This window comes from Pseudopodoces humilis, chromosome 3 (assembly GCF_049639895.1).
Source record: "Pseudopodoces humilis isolate 2021_Gansu_Grassland_sample_001 chromosome 3, ASM4963989v1, whole genome shotgun sequence".
Classification (NCBI taxonomy): Eukaryota; Metazoa; Chordata; class Aves; order Passeriformes; family Paridae; genus Pseudopodoces; species Pseudopodoces humilis.
In genome coordinates, this window is record NC_142202.1 from 65210229 (window position 1) to 65229031 (window position 18803).

An 18803-nucleotide genomic window follows, 5' to 3' on the forward strand; every position below is an offset into this window, starting at 1 on the left:
TTCATTTCTGAGTTAGAAGAGATTTTTGGTTCATTCTCATATTCCTCTGAAAAACACTAAAGCAATTTGAATGCCTTCAGTTGATAATGCAGAGATGCAGCACCTTGAACTAAGCAGAGCAGAAATTTTCCCAGGATGTGCTGAGGGCTGTATACCTGTAAGCTCTTCCTTGGGCAGGCATGATCCAAATTTGGAACCCGTCCAAGGGCTTAAAGATTTTCCAAGAAACCTAAAAACACTTAGGCCCCCAAAAAGTGATGGTGGTGTTTATCTGACTAAAATATGGACTTTACCAGCTGCTGGCTGTTACTGATCAGAGCAGATAATCTGATTTACTGATTTATCCCACATTGTAAAGACATCTGTTGATTGAGATGACAAATTGAGTCATGCAAAACTTTGTAACTACAGGCTCTAAACACTGTTCTGCACAGAAAATGTGTTTTTAATACATGTAGCGGGCAGTAAGATAACAGAGCACTGGTTGGCACACCCTCTAGTCCAAGTGCTAGCCCCTGTCACATGAGGATCCTTGCACTGGGAGTTGCACGTGTAGGTCTCTCTTCTTCCTGGGGTGACATTCCTAGAGGACAGGGCAGAAAAGTGCTGGAACTTCAGAGAAGCATCACAATGATACAGATCAGCAAGAGGCAAATTAAAATCAGGCAGAAATTCACAAAGAGCTCTTGGAGCCTTTGGCGTGCTTGTGGGTTGACCTCAATAGTTGAGGCTCTCCTCAGAGCGGAGCGGGTCATGTGTTGGACCTTCTCCATGGCAACAAGAAAGCAGAGGGCACAAATGAGAGGTTTTAGAAGTGCAGGAAAGAAGAGCAGTGGTCAGGAACAGTGCAAAGTGCCTAATATCTTCTCTTTGTTTTAGACAGCCTTTGCGGAGCTGGAAAGCAGGAAAGCAGACCATTAGAATTGCAGAAGTGTTTTTATGAGTGCAAACAGAGATTGTTTTAAAGGTCTAACAAGTCTGAAATAAACATATTGCTTTTGTAGTGTTTCTAGGTTAAAACAGAATTTTTAGATTTTGGGGTTTTAAGTTTAGATTTGTGCTGTATTATGCTTCTCCTCCTGAAGGCTACTGTTTATGCTTCTCCTCCTGAAGGCTACTGAGCGCCTGCTTCTTAGCAGTGTTGACTAACTGTACTATGGAAATTGTGGATATCTGGGTTTTTCCCAGATTATTGCTTTAGAGCCTAAGGTCTCTATCTCACACAGTCTCTGGAAAGGCTGTGTCTGATTGCCTTTCCACACACACCCCTCTGCTTTATTTTTTCAAACACATGTGAAGGCTTGATGATAAGAGTAGGGTCACAGATCTTTCAGCCAGGAGATCTGGATAGTCCTGCTGGCTGGTAGTGACAGGGCAGATAATCTGGTTTACCAGTACCTTTTTCTGGAAGGGAGGAAAATAAATCTTGTTGAAGTACTTCCATTCCAAGAAAAAGTTCTTTATGGTGGGCAGTAAAAACCTAATGCATCACTGCTGTAGGGAATTTTAGTAGCACAGTTCTCAGCAGACAAGACAGAGCAAGGACTAAATCTTTTTTTCTGCATGTAGGACAGTGTATTACAAATGTGGGTGCAAAGGCAGAGGATTGCTGTGAGGAACAAAACAAAGCATTTACACAACTTTAAGTGAGTGTTGCATTTAAAATGTATTTTCCTTCTTTTTAATGTCAGATGGAAGGACAGGGTATCAGCTTTTTTAAAACTCCAAATGAGTAGTTGCGACGTAAAACCTTCCATGGCAAGAATCTAGCTTTGATGTATCCTTGTTTAGCTCATGGTGAGTTGGATTCTGAAGGTACCTGTCATTGTCTATGCTGTCAATATGTGAAAACTTGGTTTTAAAAGTAATGAGGATATATGCATCTGTCATAATTTTGCTCCTAAAGCTGCACTTACCCCTAAACATTTTATGAATTTATATTGTGTTCCTATATTTCAGAGAAGGCCTCTCCTTATCACCACTTCATTATTTTTTTCTTGGAAATAAGTGAAATTATATATGCCACATGAAGGAAAACAATTGCCTAGATGTCTGCTGCCCAAATTACATGATGATCCTGACTGAATCAGAGGTACTTTATTGCCCATGAATTTGTCTTTTTATGTGGCTAAAATGGAAAAACCTTAAAAGGAAACAAAAGTGTCTTGTAGGCTCTTCCTTTTTTTAATCCCTTCATGTTGGGCTATAGAGTCAAATGGTACTGTATGAACAGAATGCATGTGTTTTCAGTGGCAGTGTTGGTATTTAAGAGAGACTTTCAAAAGCAATCAGATTGCACATGGTTATTTTAATACCTTTAGAGGATTCCATGTGATGACATCTTCTCAAGCCGAACTTCAGATTCTGTTATGATTTTTGAGCCGTAGTTGATCTTAACTTTATTGCAAAAAAAACATACGCCAGAACATACTCTTGTAGTGACTAAAATTTTTCATCTTTGTTTGACTTTTTGCTGTACCTGCTTTCATCTATTTAAGCAGTTAAAATGCTGCCAAGTATATTCTGCTTAGCTCTTTGCTAGTCCTGGTGTGTCCCAGGTGCAGTAAAAGCAAGACATGCGCAGGAATTCTAAAGTCTCTTGGATGAATGCACATTCATTCTCCCATCCCAGTACAGGATAGAGTGCATTAGACTGTTTATCTTCTTGCAGACAAGTCCCAGTAGATGAACCACAAATGGATTTGCATGGATAGAGAGGAGTTTGTGTTACCAGCTTCTGCGACAGACACTGCCCAGAGAACAGCATTTCCTGCGGGTGACTTCATCATGGCATTTCATGTCATTTTTTCAGTGTCAGATGTGTGCAACTCTTGGTCTTTAGGCTGTGTATGACCTGCTGCAGCAACATTTATCTTTCCTGATTGCGTTTTTTTTTTTTTCCCTTGGGGCCCACAGAAGGGTTGAAACAGCATCAATGTGTGCCTGTTTACATACAGAATAAATGTATATTCCATTTCATGTGCACTGCATTAGGTGTAACTGCATTCATGCTGCCACCTGCACTGCTGTGTTGCTGCATGTTTTGCTTGCATGACTCAAGAGGCAAGGTCCTAGGGCTCTGAGGTCCTTCCATTAACAGCAATATTATCTGGTTGGGCATCACAGATGCAAGACCAAAATAGATACTTGGACATATGTGACCAGAAGGGGATACACAAGGATCTTAAAAAATGGAAGGTAGTGTAAATTAAAATCTTTATACCTTATACAGCTAGAAAACATCGTAGAGAAGGGATGAGGAGAGAACAAAATAGATTGAGTTTCTTGATTTAATAGTTTATGTGGTTTTGGAAGTTTGTGATACATCTATGTGTTTAACCTCCTACGTCTGTGGGATAAGTTTTCTTGTAAGCAAAGGAAGCCAATTCTGTGTCTGTATTTCAACAAGTTTGTCTTTACAAGTGCTCAAGTTCAACTAATAAACACATACCTTTCTTGTTAATCCTCCATGGTGCTGTCACCCACCTAAAGTGTGCAGAAAGAGAAACAGATTCAGTAATGCAGCTGCATATGGGTGGCTATCAAGGTCAGAATTGGCGTCTTGGAAAATAATTACACAGAAACAAAGACTGATCATTGTCACAAATAGTAACTGCTCTCTGCTGTTCAGTCCCCAGTGTTTTAGGCCAATATGAAGAAGAATTGTGCATGCACACACCACTTCTTGAAACAAAAGTGCAGCAACAGGGCAAATTATATTTGATATTTTTTAGAAGTCACAAAGTGTGATTCATGTGACAAGACTGAGCATCACACAAGAGGAGCAGTTGGGTGCGTTGCTGTGCAGTTTTGTTTTATCAGTGCTGTTAATGGGTGTGCAAGGTTTGTTTTAGGCACAGAGTGAATCTGCAGGAAGAGGTCTGGTAGCTGACCCTGTATGTTACTATGTAGGGAATCCCCTGTACCCCATGCTTTAGAATGAGTCACTGATCACAATTATTGCTTCCCACTTCACTGACATGTGACTGTTTCCCTGTTAGGTTATTTTTATCTTTGTTCCTGGGTGCCCTTCACAATGAGAGAGGGTACGTGACCAAAGCGAAAACTGTGGGCCATACTCATTCGTGGTGCAACTGCATTGACTCCCTTGAAGTCATACAGGATAAATTTGGCTCCCTTGGAAATGCCACAGCTTGTTTCCTGTCATATGTTCACTAAATGCAGCAGTGATATCAGTGGAATAGAAGAGGTTTGACTTACTTGAATTCTTGCATTTGTGCATGACCAAGTGAAGCCCTGAAGGACTATTCAAGTTATGTTGCATAAATCCATTGCATAAATTTTTACAATGAGATGCCCCAAAACCCCAGTATTTCACTTCTATCCATTAAAAAAAAAAGTCTTACTAACCATAAACATAGTGATGGAAAAAGTACTATAAAGCTATGTTGATTGAAGATTTAGGCAGTGACTTGTGGCATATAAAGTCATTTTTCATTTATATGGAGAACACATTTCCTTGGGATGGGGAAAGAAGCAACAATTCAGCTCATAGTTTGAGAAGTGCTGATAACAGGAAAAACAAACTCATTTTACCTTTCTCTTTACCTTTTGTTTGTTTTGTACTGAAGTGTCATGTGTGTTTCAGAGAGCATAGGGGAAGACTCACATTTCAGATTATTTTTTTCTCCCCCTTACAAATGCATTGTTTCTGTAATCTTCCTTCTGAGTAGCTTTGATGTTCTTAGTGTTCTAATACACAAGACCAACAGCAAGAGCCTCTATTTGTATTTCAAGTCCATGAGAATGTGAATGGTGTAAGTGACAGGAAATTACATTGATGAAGAGTTGAACGCTCCAGTCATTTTGGGTTTTGAAATTTATCCACATGTCTTGTGGATAACTGGGATTTATATGTGTGCTGGTCCATTAGAGTAGCCTGGGAGCCAGTGCTTTGGGCTAGTTTTAGAGTTGGTTAAATTCCCTGCAACGTGATGCAGGACCATGCAGTGGGATCTTAGGCAGAATCTCCATACTCATGGGTTCCCCTCATCAAAATAAAACATAAAATAACTGTATACCAATTCCAGTCTGTTGGTGTGATCTGCCTTTTATGTAGTACATTTCTTTTAGGAAATGAACTCCATTCTCTGCTGTGTTCACTGATTACCTAACAAATTGTTTCATGTTGAGTTTTAGCTATGGTGGTTCATAATGTCCCTTTAATTAGGAAATGGTCTAAGTGTAATTTGAATTAAAGTAAAAATTGAGATATGTCTAGCATGTATGAAAGGTAGAAGTGGAAGGGGATGTTCTAAGTTTTGTTTTTAACCTTCTAGCAGCTCAAGGAACAATGATATGGCATTGATTGATAAGGATATAATTGATAAATTCAACTTCTGAGAAGTTACTTGATGCCAGGAAGGTCCTGTTAAGCCTTTTTTCAGTCTCCAGAAAGCAAAAGCAACCTTAGGTTCTAAAGTGTCTTGTAGTTTTAGGGAAAAGAACTTTACTTCCCTGTGGGACTTTTTATTTCTCCAGATGGGGTACTTTTCTATTCCTAAATAAAATTATTCTTAAAGCAAACAAAAAGTTAATGTTGTGGTGTGTACATGTAATCCCATGCATTTTTGTTTGCTAATGGTCTGAAAAAGCAGTGCAAATCACCTTTACACTACCAATACAAGCTGATTTCAGTTTCCTGTTGATGATGGAGGCACTATATTCCTAACTTCCCCAGAGGATGAGAAACAAATGCAGCTTTGAAAAATAAAAATGTGGTAATACATAAATCTGAATGTCTCTTAAATAACAGTTGCATCCTTGTCTTGACAAATGAGTAGCAAAAAAAAAAGACAAAATTGCCTGCTGTGAATTAAATGCCTAATTTCACTGATTTCATAAATTTCATTGATTTGTAACACTTATCACCTGCCCTGTAGCACATGCCTCAGTCATGACTGTAGGTCGTTTCTCAGGGTCTGGATGTCTGTGACATGGGATGTTATAAGTGTGAAATTTTTAAATTTAATTTAACAGCTGAGCCACTCTTTCATCTGCATTAAATTATTGAACTCTAACAGGATAAAATTGAGATGATGGGGTAGCTAACCTGTTGTAGCTATGGGATGCATTCCGGCTTCCAGTGAAGAGCTTCCCACAGCAGTTAAGTGTCTGTGTGTATGTTCAAGCTATGTGTCTATGCATAAAGTCTGCATTTTTAAAGGTCTGCATTTGCAATAGAAGAGAAAGATTCTCTGGGTGGTAGAATAAACCTCAGCTCCTCTCTTCACCTGAAAATGCATTTTATGTGTAGCCTTGAAAAAAAATCTGTATCGAAATCTTCTTGTTCTGTGTAGGCACTGGGAGGTCTGAAGTGCTTCTGCCTACTGAAAACAGCTTCTAGAGAACTCTGTAACAGATTGCTTGCCTTAGGAGTAACAGCATGTCCAGACATTTCTCTCACTTGAATATTTGAAACTGGCATAAGGCTGCTGAGCACAAAACCAAGCACCTGGATGTATCTTTGCCTGATGCCTACCAGTCACTAATAGGAAAAGGAATTGGGTGTATCTGTTTACTAACAGGGAAAACACACCTCACAAAATTAAAAGCTTAAATTAGGTTTGTCTCTTCTATGACCAGACCCATATGTAGACAAAAGTAGTAAGGTGTGAATTGATGGAAGGAGGGGAACATGACTGTAAGGAGCAGAAGTACCTTAGAGACATACATATTCATGTATTCATAGTACTTATTTTTAAAATATTTGTACGTGTAAATATTGAATGTTCTCTATGTGACATGTTTCTCTGAGATGTGTGGTTTTTTTCAGTGATTTTAAAGCTGGGAATGTATTTCATTGTACAACATGTCTATGCTTCCCTAAGAAATAAATGGGTTATTTTCTGAATTTGAAATTCATGATGTTACAAATCCTAGCTGAATTATTTCTCTGTTATTAGAAGCAATCTAGGATGAGTGTGTTAGTTACAATGAACAACAGTAGAAAATAAACTTTTAGTGGATGTCAAAGCAAAAACACTACATGGATTCTGTAGCTTGAACTGCACTTAGAGTAACATGGTATAATTTCAGTTCTAGTATTGCTATAAATCATTTAAATTTTTAAGTTAAGGGTAATTTTTCAAATTTTTCATCATACAGAAAAAAAAAAAAAAAAAGTTTTTTTTCCTCTCACTGTGTTAGATCAGAAAAAGGTTTTACAGAGTTCATGGTGAAGGAGCTTCTTTACCCTTGCTGGTAAAGGCAGCTTTGGGTTAGGAAAAATAATGCCTCTATGAAACTTTAAGAGAATTACTCTCTTTGTAAATTTTGGATTAAAAATCAAAACCAAACAGACAAAAGAAAAAACAGGCAAAAGGTATTAAATTTAAAAGGAAAGACAAGGGTGTGAGAAACATGATGAAACCTTTTTACCTTCTTGTGCAATACCACCTGTATAAATCATCTACCCAAGGACAGCAGGTGTCCCATGAACATAGAGGAAATTATGTTGCCTTTACCATCACTGAAAGACTCTCCGCACAGCAGTATATCTTTGACTCAGAGCTATAATGCCTATATTTCCATATTTTTGATAAACAGTTAAAACCAGCTATTAATTTGAGTAGAGTTTTTTGTAGAAAAGTACAGCTACAGCATGCCTTCCTGCAAGAATTAAAAGATTACACAGAAGAGAGATTCCTTACCCCTGGTGTGACTTAGTGAAGAGGAGCTTGCTCGGGGCTGTGGGACGTGCCTGTAGATCTCTGGCAACTTGTCCGAGTCTGTGACCAAGTTGTGGAAACAATTGAAGTAGGCTGAGGGGAAAAAATAACAAAAGTTTCAGAGGCAGGACTTACAGTGTCACTCAGCAGCTCACAAGTTGATTGGTCCCATTTGCCTTCTGACACAGGCAGTGGCTCCTCTAAACTTGTTCCCAGCAGTAATGTATTAAACTTGGGCAGCACCTTTCCTTTCACAAAAGGAACTGTGTGCCAGGGAGACACCTGCTCAATCACAGGATGAGGGAATCTGGGAAGCTGCATGCTTCAGTGGGGTGGCAAAGAGAGCTGCTCCCTAACACCCTGCCTTTTTTTAAACTGGAACTTAAATGGGAACTTACTCAGGGAGCTGCTTTGGATGTGTTGCTTTTGCTACAGCAATGTTTCTTCTTCATAAAAAAACCTAGATAGTGAGGGCCGACACATTTCTTGTGGGTGTTTGACTTGGAATGATTTTCTTTTGTCCAAGGTGTTTTTTAAACTACACTTTCAATATATATAGCTTTGACAATTCTGTTGCATAGCTGGTATTCAGTTTATAGTATATGATGAATGCTTCCCAATATCATCTTTCTTCTCACGGTGCTTAAACTGAAATAACTTTTCAGTATTTCAAGGCCCTTCCAACCTTTAATGAGTGGGTTAGAGGATTTTTTTTCCAAATCTGACATATATAAGTTCATCTCTGAAATTTACCATTACTATGTATTTTGAAGCATTTCATCTTTCCTTTAAAACATACTTCCACATTTTTTTTTTTTCCTTTCCCACTTTCTGTGGCTGGAAACTATTTAAGTGAATTTTTTGAGAACCCTTTCTCTTTGTTTGGATAGGAGTTGCAGCTTGATGCTACTTTACCGGTTAACTTTTGTATACTTTCCTGTGTTGAGAAGTGATAACACAGTGCATATGCAGAGTAGGTTTTGTGCATTGGGGAAGCGAAGGATTTACTGGATGCGAAAGGATTAAGCTGTCAAGTGAGAGCATCCAGCATGAGGCTTTCTGTGTGGATGCAACTGACAGCATGTGCCTTTTCCTGATTTGGAAATTGCAGGCAGAAATACAGAAGCTCATCCTAACTCTGAACACTTACAGATTCAGTTTTGACAATAATTGTTTAGCATAGATGAGTGCTTGGCTTTAAGCAGAAACCCAGACAGGGTGGGTATTTTTGGTTTAATTTGTGTTTTTTGTTCCCTGGAAATCAAGCTGCAGTACATTGTTCAAACCAGAGACAGAAGGGCTTCGGGGATGATGTACAACCCTGTTTCAACTTGAGCTCTTTTTTTATTTTTGTAAATATGGTTTAGCTCTTCTGAAAACTGGTTATATCACAGTTGAAGTTAGCAACTTGGTTTTAGTATAATAAATCTGCCTGCTTTCAGTTGTCCTTTCGTATCAAACCCAGGAGTACTGGGGTCACGTATTTCAGCTGAAAGTTAATTGAATATCTTCACAGTGAGGAGTGACGGTTCTTTACTGGTGCAAAGTGTTTCATAATTTACTTATAATGGCATTATTAACATTATAAATCTCTCACAGTCAAGCAAACTGTATTTGGCTTTTTTTATGAGGGAAGTTTCATGTTTTTATTGCATGCTGTTATCCAAGAAAAGTGCTAGCATTGGATTGTTTGCTTTTTTATGAAACTTGTACTATTGAAATTCACTTTCTATATTTTCTTATGAAGTCCAATACCCAGCACCACAACAGCTGCGAGGCCGTTCCTCCCTTTTACCAAATTGATGTAAAATTGTCATGTTATTTAGTTACACTACCCCAAATTCTTGGCTCTTTTTTTAATGAACTGGAGTTTTTTAGCAATGAGATACTTTGAAAGAATTTTGTTTTGTTTGAGAGCTGCTGACGTGGTCATAGCTTGGTCTCCATTTTAAAGAGCGATACTTAAATGTACAAATTAAGTCACTGAAAAGATACTAGGATTTCATCAGAAACATAGTACACGTCTTCTCTAAATGTCAACTCTGATAAGAATTTTAAGATGGAAAATATATTTGGCAAATTACAATAACATGTACAAGTTCACACCACATGAGTGTTGTAGATCTTGTATTGAGGTTGTTTCTCTAAAAACAAACTTGAGAACATTTTCCTCTCTTGAGAACATTTTTCTAGTTCAGGTTAGTCATTATTCCCTCATGGAAGTTTTGGTGGGGTTCTGAGGCAGATGCCAAAGTACTGCTTATGGGACATGTCAAGTCTGACAAGTACAGACACGATATATGAGCACATCATTGTACTGTTTCCATTCACTCCTAGGTGAACAGGTCCAGACACCCGTGGATATCAGAAAGGAAAAGCTTTAAAAAAAGGAATCTGTGTTGGAGGTTTTGGTCTCCTGCATTTTCTTCTGGGGAACAAAAATGTGCAGCTGCTGCCTGCTTGACCTTAAATGGAGATGATCTGGGCTTTCTCCAGGAGGATTAGGAATCTACCATTAGAACATGTTTCTTCTCAGAAATTATTTAGGGATCTGGTTGATGTTTGGGATAATGTCTAAAAAGAGACGTGTTGTACTTCAGCATACCAGTTCCTTTATTTAAATAATAATCGTAAGACTTCTATTCACATTGGTAATAATTTCTGGATTATTTCTGCCTTTCTTGTGCTAGTTTCCAAAATTCTGTAGACACTGGCTACCTGTATAATCTGTAAAGAGTTTGAGGTGTCGCTATCTGGTCCACTGATAATCGTGACTCTGTATAGGAATGGACTGCGACTCAAGTGCAATTATTTATAATATACAGGTAAATAAATTCAGCAGTAAATCTGAGTACTCCAGTTAGTGAGTTGTTTCATGATGCTGCTGCAGTTTTCTCTCACAGAAGTACCTCTGTGATCTCACATGGAAGTTCTTGACACATTTGGTTTAACAGTAAGGAAAAACACACAGAAGGGAGAAGTGATTGCTCCCACAAATGCGCATTAGTTTGTGTGTATGTGGGACAGAGTAGCAGAGTTTGGTATTGAAGCTGAACTCTAAAATGAGATCTTTCCATTTTGTAACCAGTAGTTTTCTGGCCTGATTCTGTGATGGGTAATTGCTTGTAGCCATCCAGATATTAGCAGATCTGGCTTACGGAACCCTCCTTACTGTTCTCTAAGAGAAAGGACTCAGCTAATGTATCCTTCAGTTACAGTTATGCTGTGAGCCTAATACACCCTGTATGGATATGTGAGTTTTTCCTTCCATCAGAAGTACAGAAAAAACAGTATTTTCAGTGCTGATGTTAATCACATTGACAGCCTAATGAAGTGAGAAGTAATAACTTTTTTAATGCATTTAAGGTTTTTTGCTTGAATTGATAGATTTATGACCTGTTTGCTTATATGTTTCACCTTTAATGATTATCTGACTTCAGTGGATCTCACTCCCATTTGTAATCTCAATATCTTCTGGGTTTATGTGGAGGAAGTTGCCTTTCTGAGGCTGCAGGTGTTCCTGCTTTTGTATAGTGAGACTTACGGTCTTTGTTAGTGTTAAAGGAAACAGGTCTGCTGAGAAATCTAGGGTTTGCATCATGTTATTCTCCTCTGGGACAAGACATACTTACTTTTCCTAACCATTGGACAGACATTAAATTAGTTTGACCTTCAGTTTTTTTTCTTCTTTACAAACAACATGAAATTACTTTTTGAGGCAGCAGCTTGTAAAGCATACCATTGCAAGGTGATTAAGAAGAAAGTACAAAACAAATTAATAGAAAACTTGGTCTGAAATATTTCTCTTTTTGGGAATGCTGAATGCTCTGATAGTACTAGTCATCTGATTTGTTACTGACCAAAGACATTTTTTGAAAGGTCATCTTGAATGTTTTAGTTTCAGTTGCTGATACTGGCACGAACCTTAAACCATTAAAGTAGATCACAGGGTGCAGAAGTGAGTCACGCCTGTTTATGGTCTTTGGTGCTTTGACCCAGTGTTAGAAGAGAAGGGAAACAAGAAGTTTTGCCTGGCTCTTGCTCTGAAAATTGGCTGTGTCATTCCTCTTCCCAAATCCCGTTAGGAAGCACTTATTTCACATGGAGACAATGCAATTAGCACAGACTTGACCCATGTAGGTGGTTTATTTTGCAACAAAATATTGACAACACAGAAAGCTGTCTTCTTTTAAATACCTGGTAGCTTTCACAGCAACGAAGTTTACCTTTTACTAGGTTAATGAAGGTCAAATAATTTACTAGTGGCAGTTACCTTCAATGATGCCAAGTGTCTTCAAAATAGCAACATGAGACAGGAAATTCAATAATCTTCATTACAGTAAAGGTTCTTTATTTCTATGAAACACCTGGAAACACTGTATTTTAGTTCTTACTGGTGTCCTCAATTGGTTAAGCTAAACAATGTGCTTTAGGTGGTGTGCTGAGATCCTTATACCTAAGAAACTGTGTTGAGTGTCTTTCAGATAAACTGTTCTGGGAAGCACAGAGATTAGTTGTGTTATTTGACATGTTGTGAGTGATAGATGAACAGCGGGACAAAGGCACATAAAGGAGAGATAAAGTTGGAAGACCGTGTTTCAGTTGCCAAGTGGTGGTGCTGGATAATCTCCACTTGAAAGTGTAACTGCAGAATTGAGGATAAATGATTCGACTTTAGCTTTTGCTGCTACCTATCTTCAGCTGAAAGTTGTCCTAACAGAAATGCATAAATATTGCCCAAATGATGAATGTTTTGGCATCATTTAGGAGCTGAAAGATTCTCTTGTGCAGATTATTGCAGTGATCATCCTCAGGTGGTGTGGAGGGGCAGCAGGTAGAGATCAGCGGCCTCAACATCTTGTCTCATGGGGATCTTCATTCAGATCAACATGGAGATGGCATAAATCAGACTTTTAAAGAGTTTTCAGGCTAATTTTCACATGGCCCTACTTTGAGAAGTGGGAGCCAGAAACACCTTTCTTTCTCTTGCTTGGTGTTACAGAATGGTGTGTGTCTTCAGTTCTGTCCATTGCTCTGAAGTCTGGGGGTCTTTTTCCCCTTCCCTCTATCGAGTGACTATAAATAAGACTAATTCCCATGGTGAGTGTCAACTCTCTGTTGCTTTGTATCTTTGCTTCATGCAATTCATAGCTAAAACACAAAGGTGTTTCTTTGCTTCATCAGGAATCACTGAAGTTTATTTAAGTAGCAGAATGTATTTTCCCTCTTTGGAAATGGAGTGCTGATTCAGAATTACTTTTGCAGGAAAAAAAGCACTCAGCAAAAAAACACCCCAAAAAGTTAAGATCCTGAATTTCATTACCTGAGAATTTGAGGTACAGAACTTCATATTTTCTTCATTCTGTTTCAGAATGTGCCAAATAAAACCATGGCTCTACTACTTGTTTCAGACCAGCTCTGAGTAGCAAGAAGAGATTTCCTGGTCTTGCAGATATTTTCTGACTATGTATTCTGTTTCAGGCAGCTGCTTTCTCATGGAAGTTTTATTGTCAGTCACTGGAGCATGGAAGCTTTGTCAAGTGTAGTCTCATAGATTGCTTTTTCTGTAGCTTCTTGACCAGTGAGGTGATGTGGAGAGCTTTTTTACTGCATTTATGACTCCATTCTTATAGAAGAAACTATTTGCTTTCCTCTTCTTGTGGCCTTTATTGAAAATGAATTGGTTGTATGGTTTTGAAATACAGTCATCTGTATACTTGGTATGACATTATTATTGACATCTCTGTGAATTAGAAAATGAAAACAAAGGTAGTTCATTCTGAAGCATGAATTTTCCTACCTTCTAAATGAGCCTACTTCAGTCAACATATTTATTTCTCTTTAGGCAGAGACAGTCTCATTTGTGTCTGTTAAAACCAGTATTTTGCTTACAAAATGGTTTCCACACGAGAGAATCTGCTGTGTTTTGGTGCTCTCTGAAGAGACAAATTGTCTCTGTTCCTGTCTCTGTTTCCTCTCTGTCAAATGAGAGTAAGTCTAGTTTCTTCATAAGAAACTCAGAGACCTACAAGTGACAAGCACTAATTGCTGGTGATGAAAGTGATATTTATTTTTTTAGAGTGAACTTCTACCCTTTCTGCCTATATAAAGAAGGTGCTAGGGCTCCCCCTGAGTTTATCTTGTAAGGAAGGAAAACACCTTCACACACTGACACGGATGTTTGGATGCACCCTTACATCATCCTGCTGCTTTTGCAAGAGACAAGTGTGTTTCAAGTACCCCTCATAAACTCAAGTGGAAAAGGTTCAATCTGGATTGAAGCCAAACAGTTCAAATATCCGTCACTTACTCCACACACAAATTATGTGACTACCTACCGTGGTTGTGTGATTGCTGCTTTCACACACTGTTCAGTGTTCAGTTAACAACATTTCTTCTGTTTATCAGTGATGCAGAAGTTTCAGGCCGGGATTTTCAAATGTCTGATTTTTGACGTTCCAGGATCTGACTTGCCAGAGGTGCAGAGCCTCTGTAAATGTATCTGAAATTCAGAGATACAAGTACATGGTATCTCCTTGTGTGTTTAATTAAAAAAAAAAAAAAAAAAAAAATCCTTTTTTTTTCTTATTTTTCAAAATTCTGGGGCAAGTGGCTGAAATGTCTACATGATGATATATCACATATATGATGCTATACAGGGATGGTGGTAGAATCTCTGCTTGAAGCAATTCAGTCTTCACGGTGGGACCATGTGCTGTTCTGCTTGGTTTGCTGGCTGGAGCAGCTAGTTCCTTCTGGGAAGAATTCTTGGAGTTGAGGCAGAAAACATAAGTTTGCCTCTATTTTTCCCACCCATGGAAGTTTTTCAAGGTATTCACCAATAAATGTAAATGAACACTGTACTCACATTGTACAGCGTGCTGGTGGCCGCAGATCTTATTAACTCTGCACGAGACTGTTTTAGTAGAGAACTCGGGTTGGTCTTCCAATCCCCACTAAGGCGGCGTTAGTAAATCTTGCACTTGCCACTGTTTATAGAGTATCCTTGTCTTTTTTTTCCTTGTTTTTAAAATCTATGTTTGTAGTAATAAGAGCTGGAGAAGAAGAAAGGTGTGTGTGAGGGGATGTCTTTGTTACTGCTAACAATTTTGGTTTATCAGCCTAAAAGGAAGTGGAAAAGAGTGTATTACCTAATCATTCCTTCACCATCAGCTATAACATGTGCAGAAGCTGCATTTGCAAAACCTGAAGTGCATGTGTTCCAATAATTTCACTCCATTCTTTCTGCAAGCACTCATAGACACCAGTTCTGGATTATTGTTTTTAACTAAAATGTACCTTCTTGAGTTTGTGGGAGTAGTTGGATTTGTTCTAATAAAAATATTCTGAATGTTTCTGCTTTATTTTTGTGGGATTTTTTTTGTTTCTTTTAAACTTCAGTTAATTGTGCTGAGTATTACACACATGGCTCATGTTTCTTGTAAAGTCCTGAAAAACTAAAGCAAATGGAATGCAGGAAATGAGAGGCTCAGTTTTCTGGTTTAGGGGTCAACACCCTTCACAGAATCTCAACAACTTCCATTTGAAAAATCAAGACCCTTGATAAAGAAATTGCAGAGCATCACTTTTCCCCAAATGTATGCTCCTGCCTCATATTAAATTCATAGTGGATTCTCTCTCTTTCAATATGTTTACATGTTTCATTTAGAGAATTTGATGCTCTATGCTTACAAGGTTTTTTAAGTTTTCTTCTCTAATTACTGCGTAAGAATGCACTATTTTTTTCCTCTAATATCCACCCAAGTTGCACTCTCTTTTTGTTACCTTCTTGTTACAGGAGGAACTCCTGTTAGTTTCTGGGCAAGATTGATGGCCAGCTCTGCTCATCCTTGCAAAGTTTGTGCAGTCTGGCAAAAAGTAGATGTTTTTTGATTGCTTTCTAGGTCCCTTTTTACATCTGCTTTAGCCATGAGTGGATCAAGACTGCCAGTCTTGACTGACAGTCAAGACTGGTATTCGGTAAACTTGTATTTGTAGGTATTAGCAGTGTACATTTAACTTAAAGGTTTTTATAAATGATCAGAACTTGCTTGAGGATGTCTGAGATATTTTACATGTCCTTCTATTCATGATTGATTTTTGCCAACTATTCCTTTTTTCTAAGCTACTTCTGTCTTACTTGTACAGTTCATAATTTTTTGTAGTGAATGTCATGTTTTTATGCAGCACATAAAATAATGGTCTTTCTGAATAACTGTAGTCATTCATTATATTATGTAACTTTGCTTTCCATGACAGAATAAGAAATAATAAGAAACAAAAATAAATAATTAATTTAACAGTGAAACTTCAACTAAAAGCTAAAAAAAAAAAAAAAAGTTCTTGTGGAAGCTCCCTTTCATCTCCAGATGTTTAAAATTTTTTTTATAGTAAAGACCATTTGAATTTCAATGCAGTGGGAAGATAAAATGAACACTTAATAAAACAAGTGCTTCTATACTTAGGAAAGACCCAGTTGTTATCAGTGGAAAATTCCAGGCACTGTTGCTTTTAACGTCATATTAAGTGGCACCTAGAAGTGTTTTGTGTTCATAACATTTGCCAGAATATAAATGGAAGGGATTTATGACAAAAATAATATTGGTGTTGCACAGAGTATGAAGGAATGTTATAACAACACATAAAAGCAAGTGAAGTGTGGTTGTTGAGGGGAAGATAAGCAGAGGAGGGTGTATCATTATCCCGTGTGCAGCCCCGGGAGTGCCGGTTTCACCCTTCAGAAACATAGTTTAGGGGACAGAGATGAGAGAGGAAAGTCAGGGAGGACTGCTGAGTGGCTGCAGCCTCTTCTAGGAGACTGCCCTTGTCTCTGCCCTAACAATGTGCATCCCTAGGGGTCTTTCAAAGTCTTCTCAGAGTTAATCTATTGACTTTGTCATTGGAGGCTTTTGCACAGTACCATCAAGGATGCTAGAAGGAACAAAACCTCGCCAGTAAGTGGTGACTACAATTCCAGTTCACTTCTGTTACAAATTCCCTGCTATATTTCTGCTTTATTCAGGATCCCCTGCTGAATGCAGATTCTGAACGCATAAGGATCTTACACACCCAGTCTCTGTAGGTTAGGACTGTGCTGCTGGTCCTCTGTGTGCTGTCATAATTCAGAGCCAACACAGGCAGGACTATGTTGAAAAATAATAAAGTGCAGGAGGCTTCTGGTTTTGTTCTGTTATGCCATCTTCATGTGCAAGTTCCTTTTCTTGAACTGATTGCTTATCTAAACACCAGGTCTTGGCTAGCAACTTTGATAATGTCATAGCTACTGCATAATAGGGGTTTTTCAGAAGCTTAGAAAATACTCAGTCTATATACTTTGGAGGAGTTTGGCAGTGCCTGGAGTTGAGATAATTCAACTTGTGGTCATGTCCATACTAATCCAGCACAAAGCTGTGCCACGGCAAAATGTGTTGTCTTGTACACTGCTTTCCCTCTTAGGAGTGTGTGCCAGTGCTACATCTCACATGGCTTTGTACAATGAATCTGATAAGAGTCTGACTGAGATGCAAATAACCTTCATGTGTGTGGGATGGAGGGAAGAGTGTAGGACTGGGGCTGTCAGGAGGGAGCTGAAAGGTATGAATGTTTGAAGTGGTGAGAAGAGGCAGGAGAACAGGCCCCTTCCCTTTGATAGCAGCGTGTATTTATGCCACATTTAAGTGACCGCATGGTTGCTATCAAAACCCTGTAACTATGCAATCAGTAAAAAAAATCTCTGCTTGTTTTTTATTAATTTAATTTTTTTTCCTCCATGTAGCTACCTGACCTTAGCCTTTGTTTTCTCCCATCTCTTGTCGTATCCCAGCAACCATGTACTTGCTGTGCTTTGCTCTTAATTCATTTGTAAGATGTTGTGCAAAGGGACCACGTCTTGCTCCCTTGTTGTGATTATCAGACCTGACCTTGATGAAGTTCAGAAGCCTCAGCTGCAGTATAAACAACGTTGGGGAAGAAGTAAATATACAAATAACAGTAACTTGCAGGACCTTCAGAGTCCTCCCAGGCTTAGGAGAGTGAAACCTGTGAGGTCTGAATTAAGTGCGTTGCCCTGTGTGCAGTGGGGATTTCATTTGTGAAGGAAGTTTGAACAAATGTGCTAGTAAAAGTGTAATGATTAGAGGGAGTGCTGCCTTTAGGAGGCATGTGAATGCTATTACTGTTTGTTCTTCTCCATTTTGAAAGCTTTCCACTTTCTTAAAGTTTATGATTATAGTGGTGGTGTCTGTGAATAGCATTAGCATTTTAATTTTTTATTGGAAAAGCTTTAAAAAGTCATATAACAGATGTGACATCCATGCAGTTCAGCTCTGGCTATAAATATATCTTTGAGGTGATCCCTTTTAAAATGAATTTTGATTGTTGAATTTTTGTCAATGAGGTTGATGCCTAACTGTGATTATTCTACTCCTGGCATAGTGTAGTCAGTGTGTCACATGAATACATAATTTAACCCTAACTCAAAGTAAGTCCTGATGTGTCATCAAGTAAGGACTGGCTTACCCTTCAATTCCTAAACTTCATCCAGTGCAGATTCTAAAATCTTAAAATTTGGATCTTCTCTCCCTTGTTTGTGATAAGCTTTTGCTACTTTTCTCCATCTCTGTAGTTGGTTTTCTGAATTTTTTTGTTGTTTGCTGGTTTTTCTTTGTTTTCTCCTGATACTGTAATCCCAGATTGCCATATCTCAATTTTCTTTCCATCAGCCTTAGTTTACTTGGACTCTCAATCTAAGAAACAAGGTATTTGCTGTCTGATTTCATGTCTCTTCAGTCTTTGTGGTATTTAGCTCTTTATCATAAATCACTCTTTCTAAGCTTTTTAGCCATGAAAGTTTCTCCTCTTTGGGCATGTTTTACTGTTCCAGTGACTTTCTGATTCCTCACATTGTACTACCAGACATAGTCTTGCAACTGGGTTTATGCCAGAGCTGTTTAAAGTCACTGCTTTATCCTTTCCTCAACCCCTTTTTCTGTCACCTGACATCCCATATACAGGCAATCCTGACTTGCATTAAGCTGATTTTCAGGCAGGTTAAATTGTAAACTCCTGTCAAGTGTATTTTTCCCTGTTAGTTGTGGTCTCTGTTATATTAAC

At 38.4% G+C, this 18803-nt stretch overlaps 2 protein-coding genes across 2 annotated transcripts in view; one reads left to right on the forward strand and one right to left on the reverse strand.

The window, feature by feature from the left end:
• The window catches only part of CEP85L (centrosomal protein 85L), a 106997-nt gene that overhangs the window by 55533 nt on the left and 32661 nt on the right, over nt 1-18803 (forward strand). The window lies entirely within an intron of this gene.
• PLN (phospholamban) lies at nt 425-7952 on the reverse strand. The gene is made up of 4 exons (XM_005518309.3): nt 7935-7952; nt 7674-7784; nt 3452-3486; nt 425-894 (listed from the first exon to the last, which is right to left on the reverse strand). Exon 4 carries the CDS (start codon nt 771-773, stop codon nt 615-617), a length of 159 nt encoding a protein of 52 aa, XP_005518366.1. The 5' UTR covers nt 774-894; nt 3452-3486; nt 7674-7784; nt 7935-7952; the 3' UTR covers nt 425-614.

Coding starts and splice junctions, on each gene's coding strand:
- PLN (XM_005518309.3), bottom strand. CDS start 773: ATGGAGAAGGTCCAACACATGACCCGCTCCGCTCTGAGGAGAGCCTCA.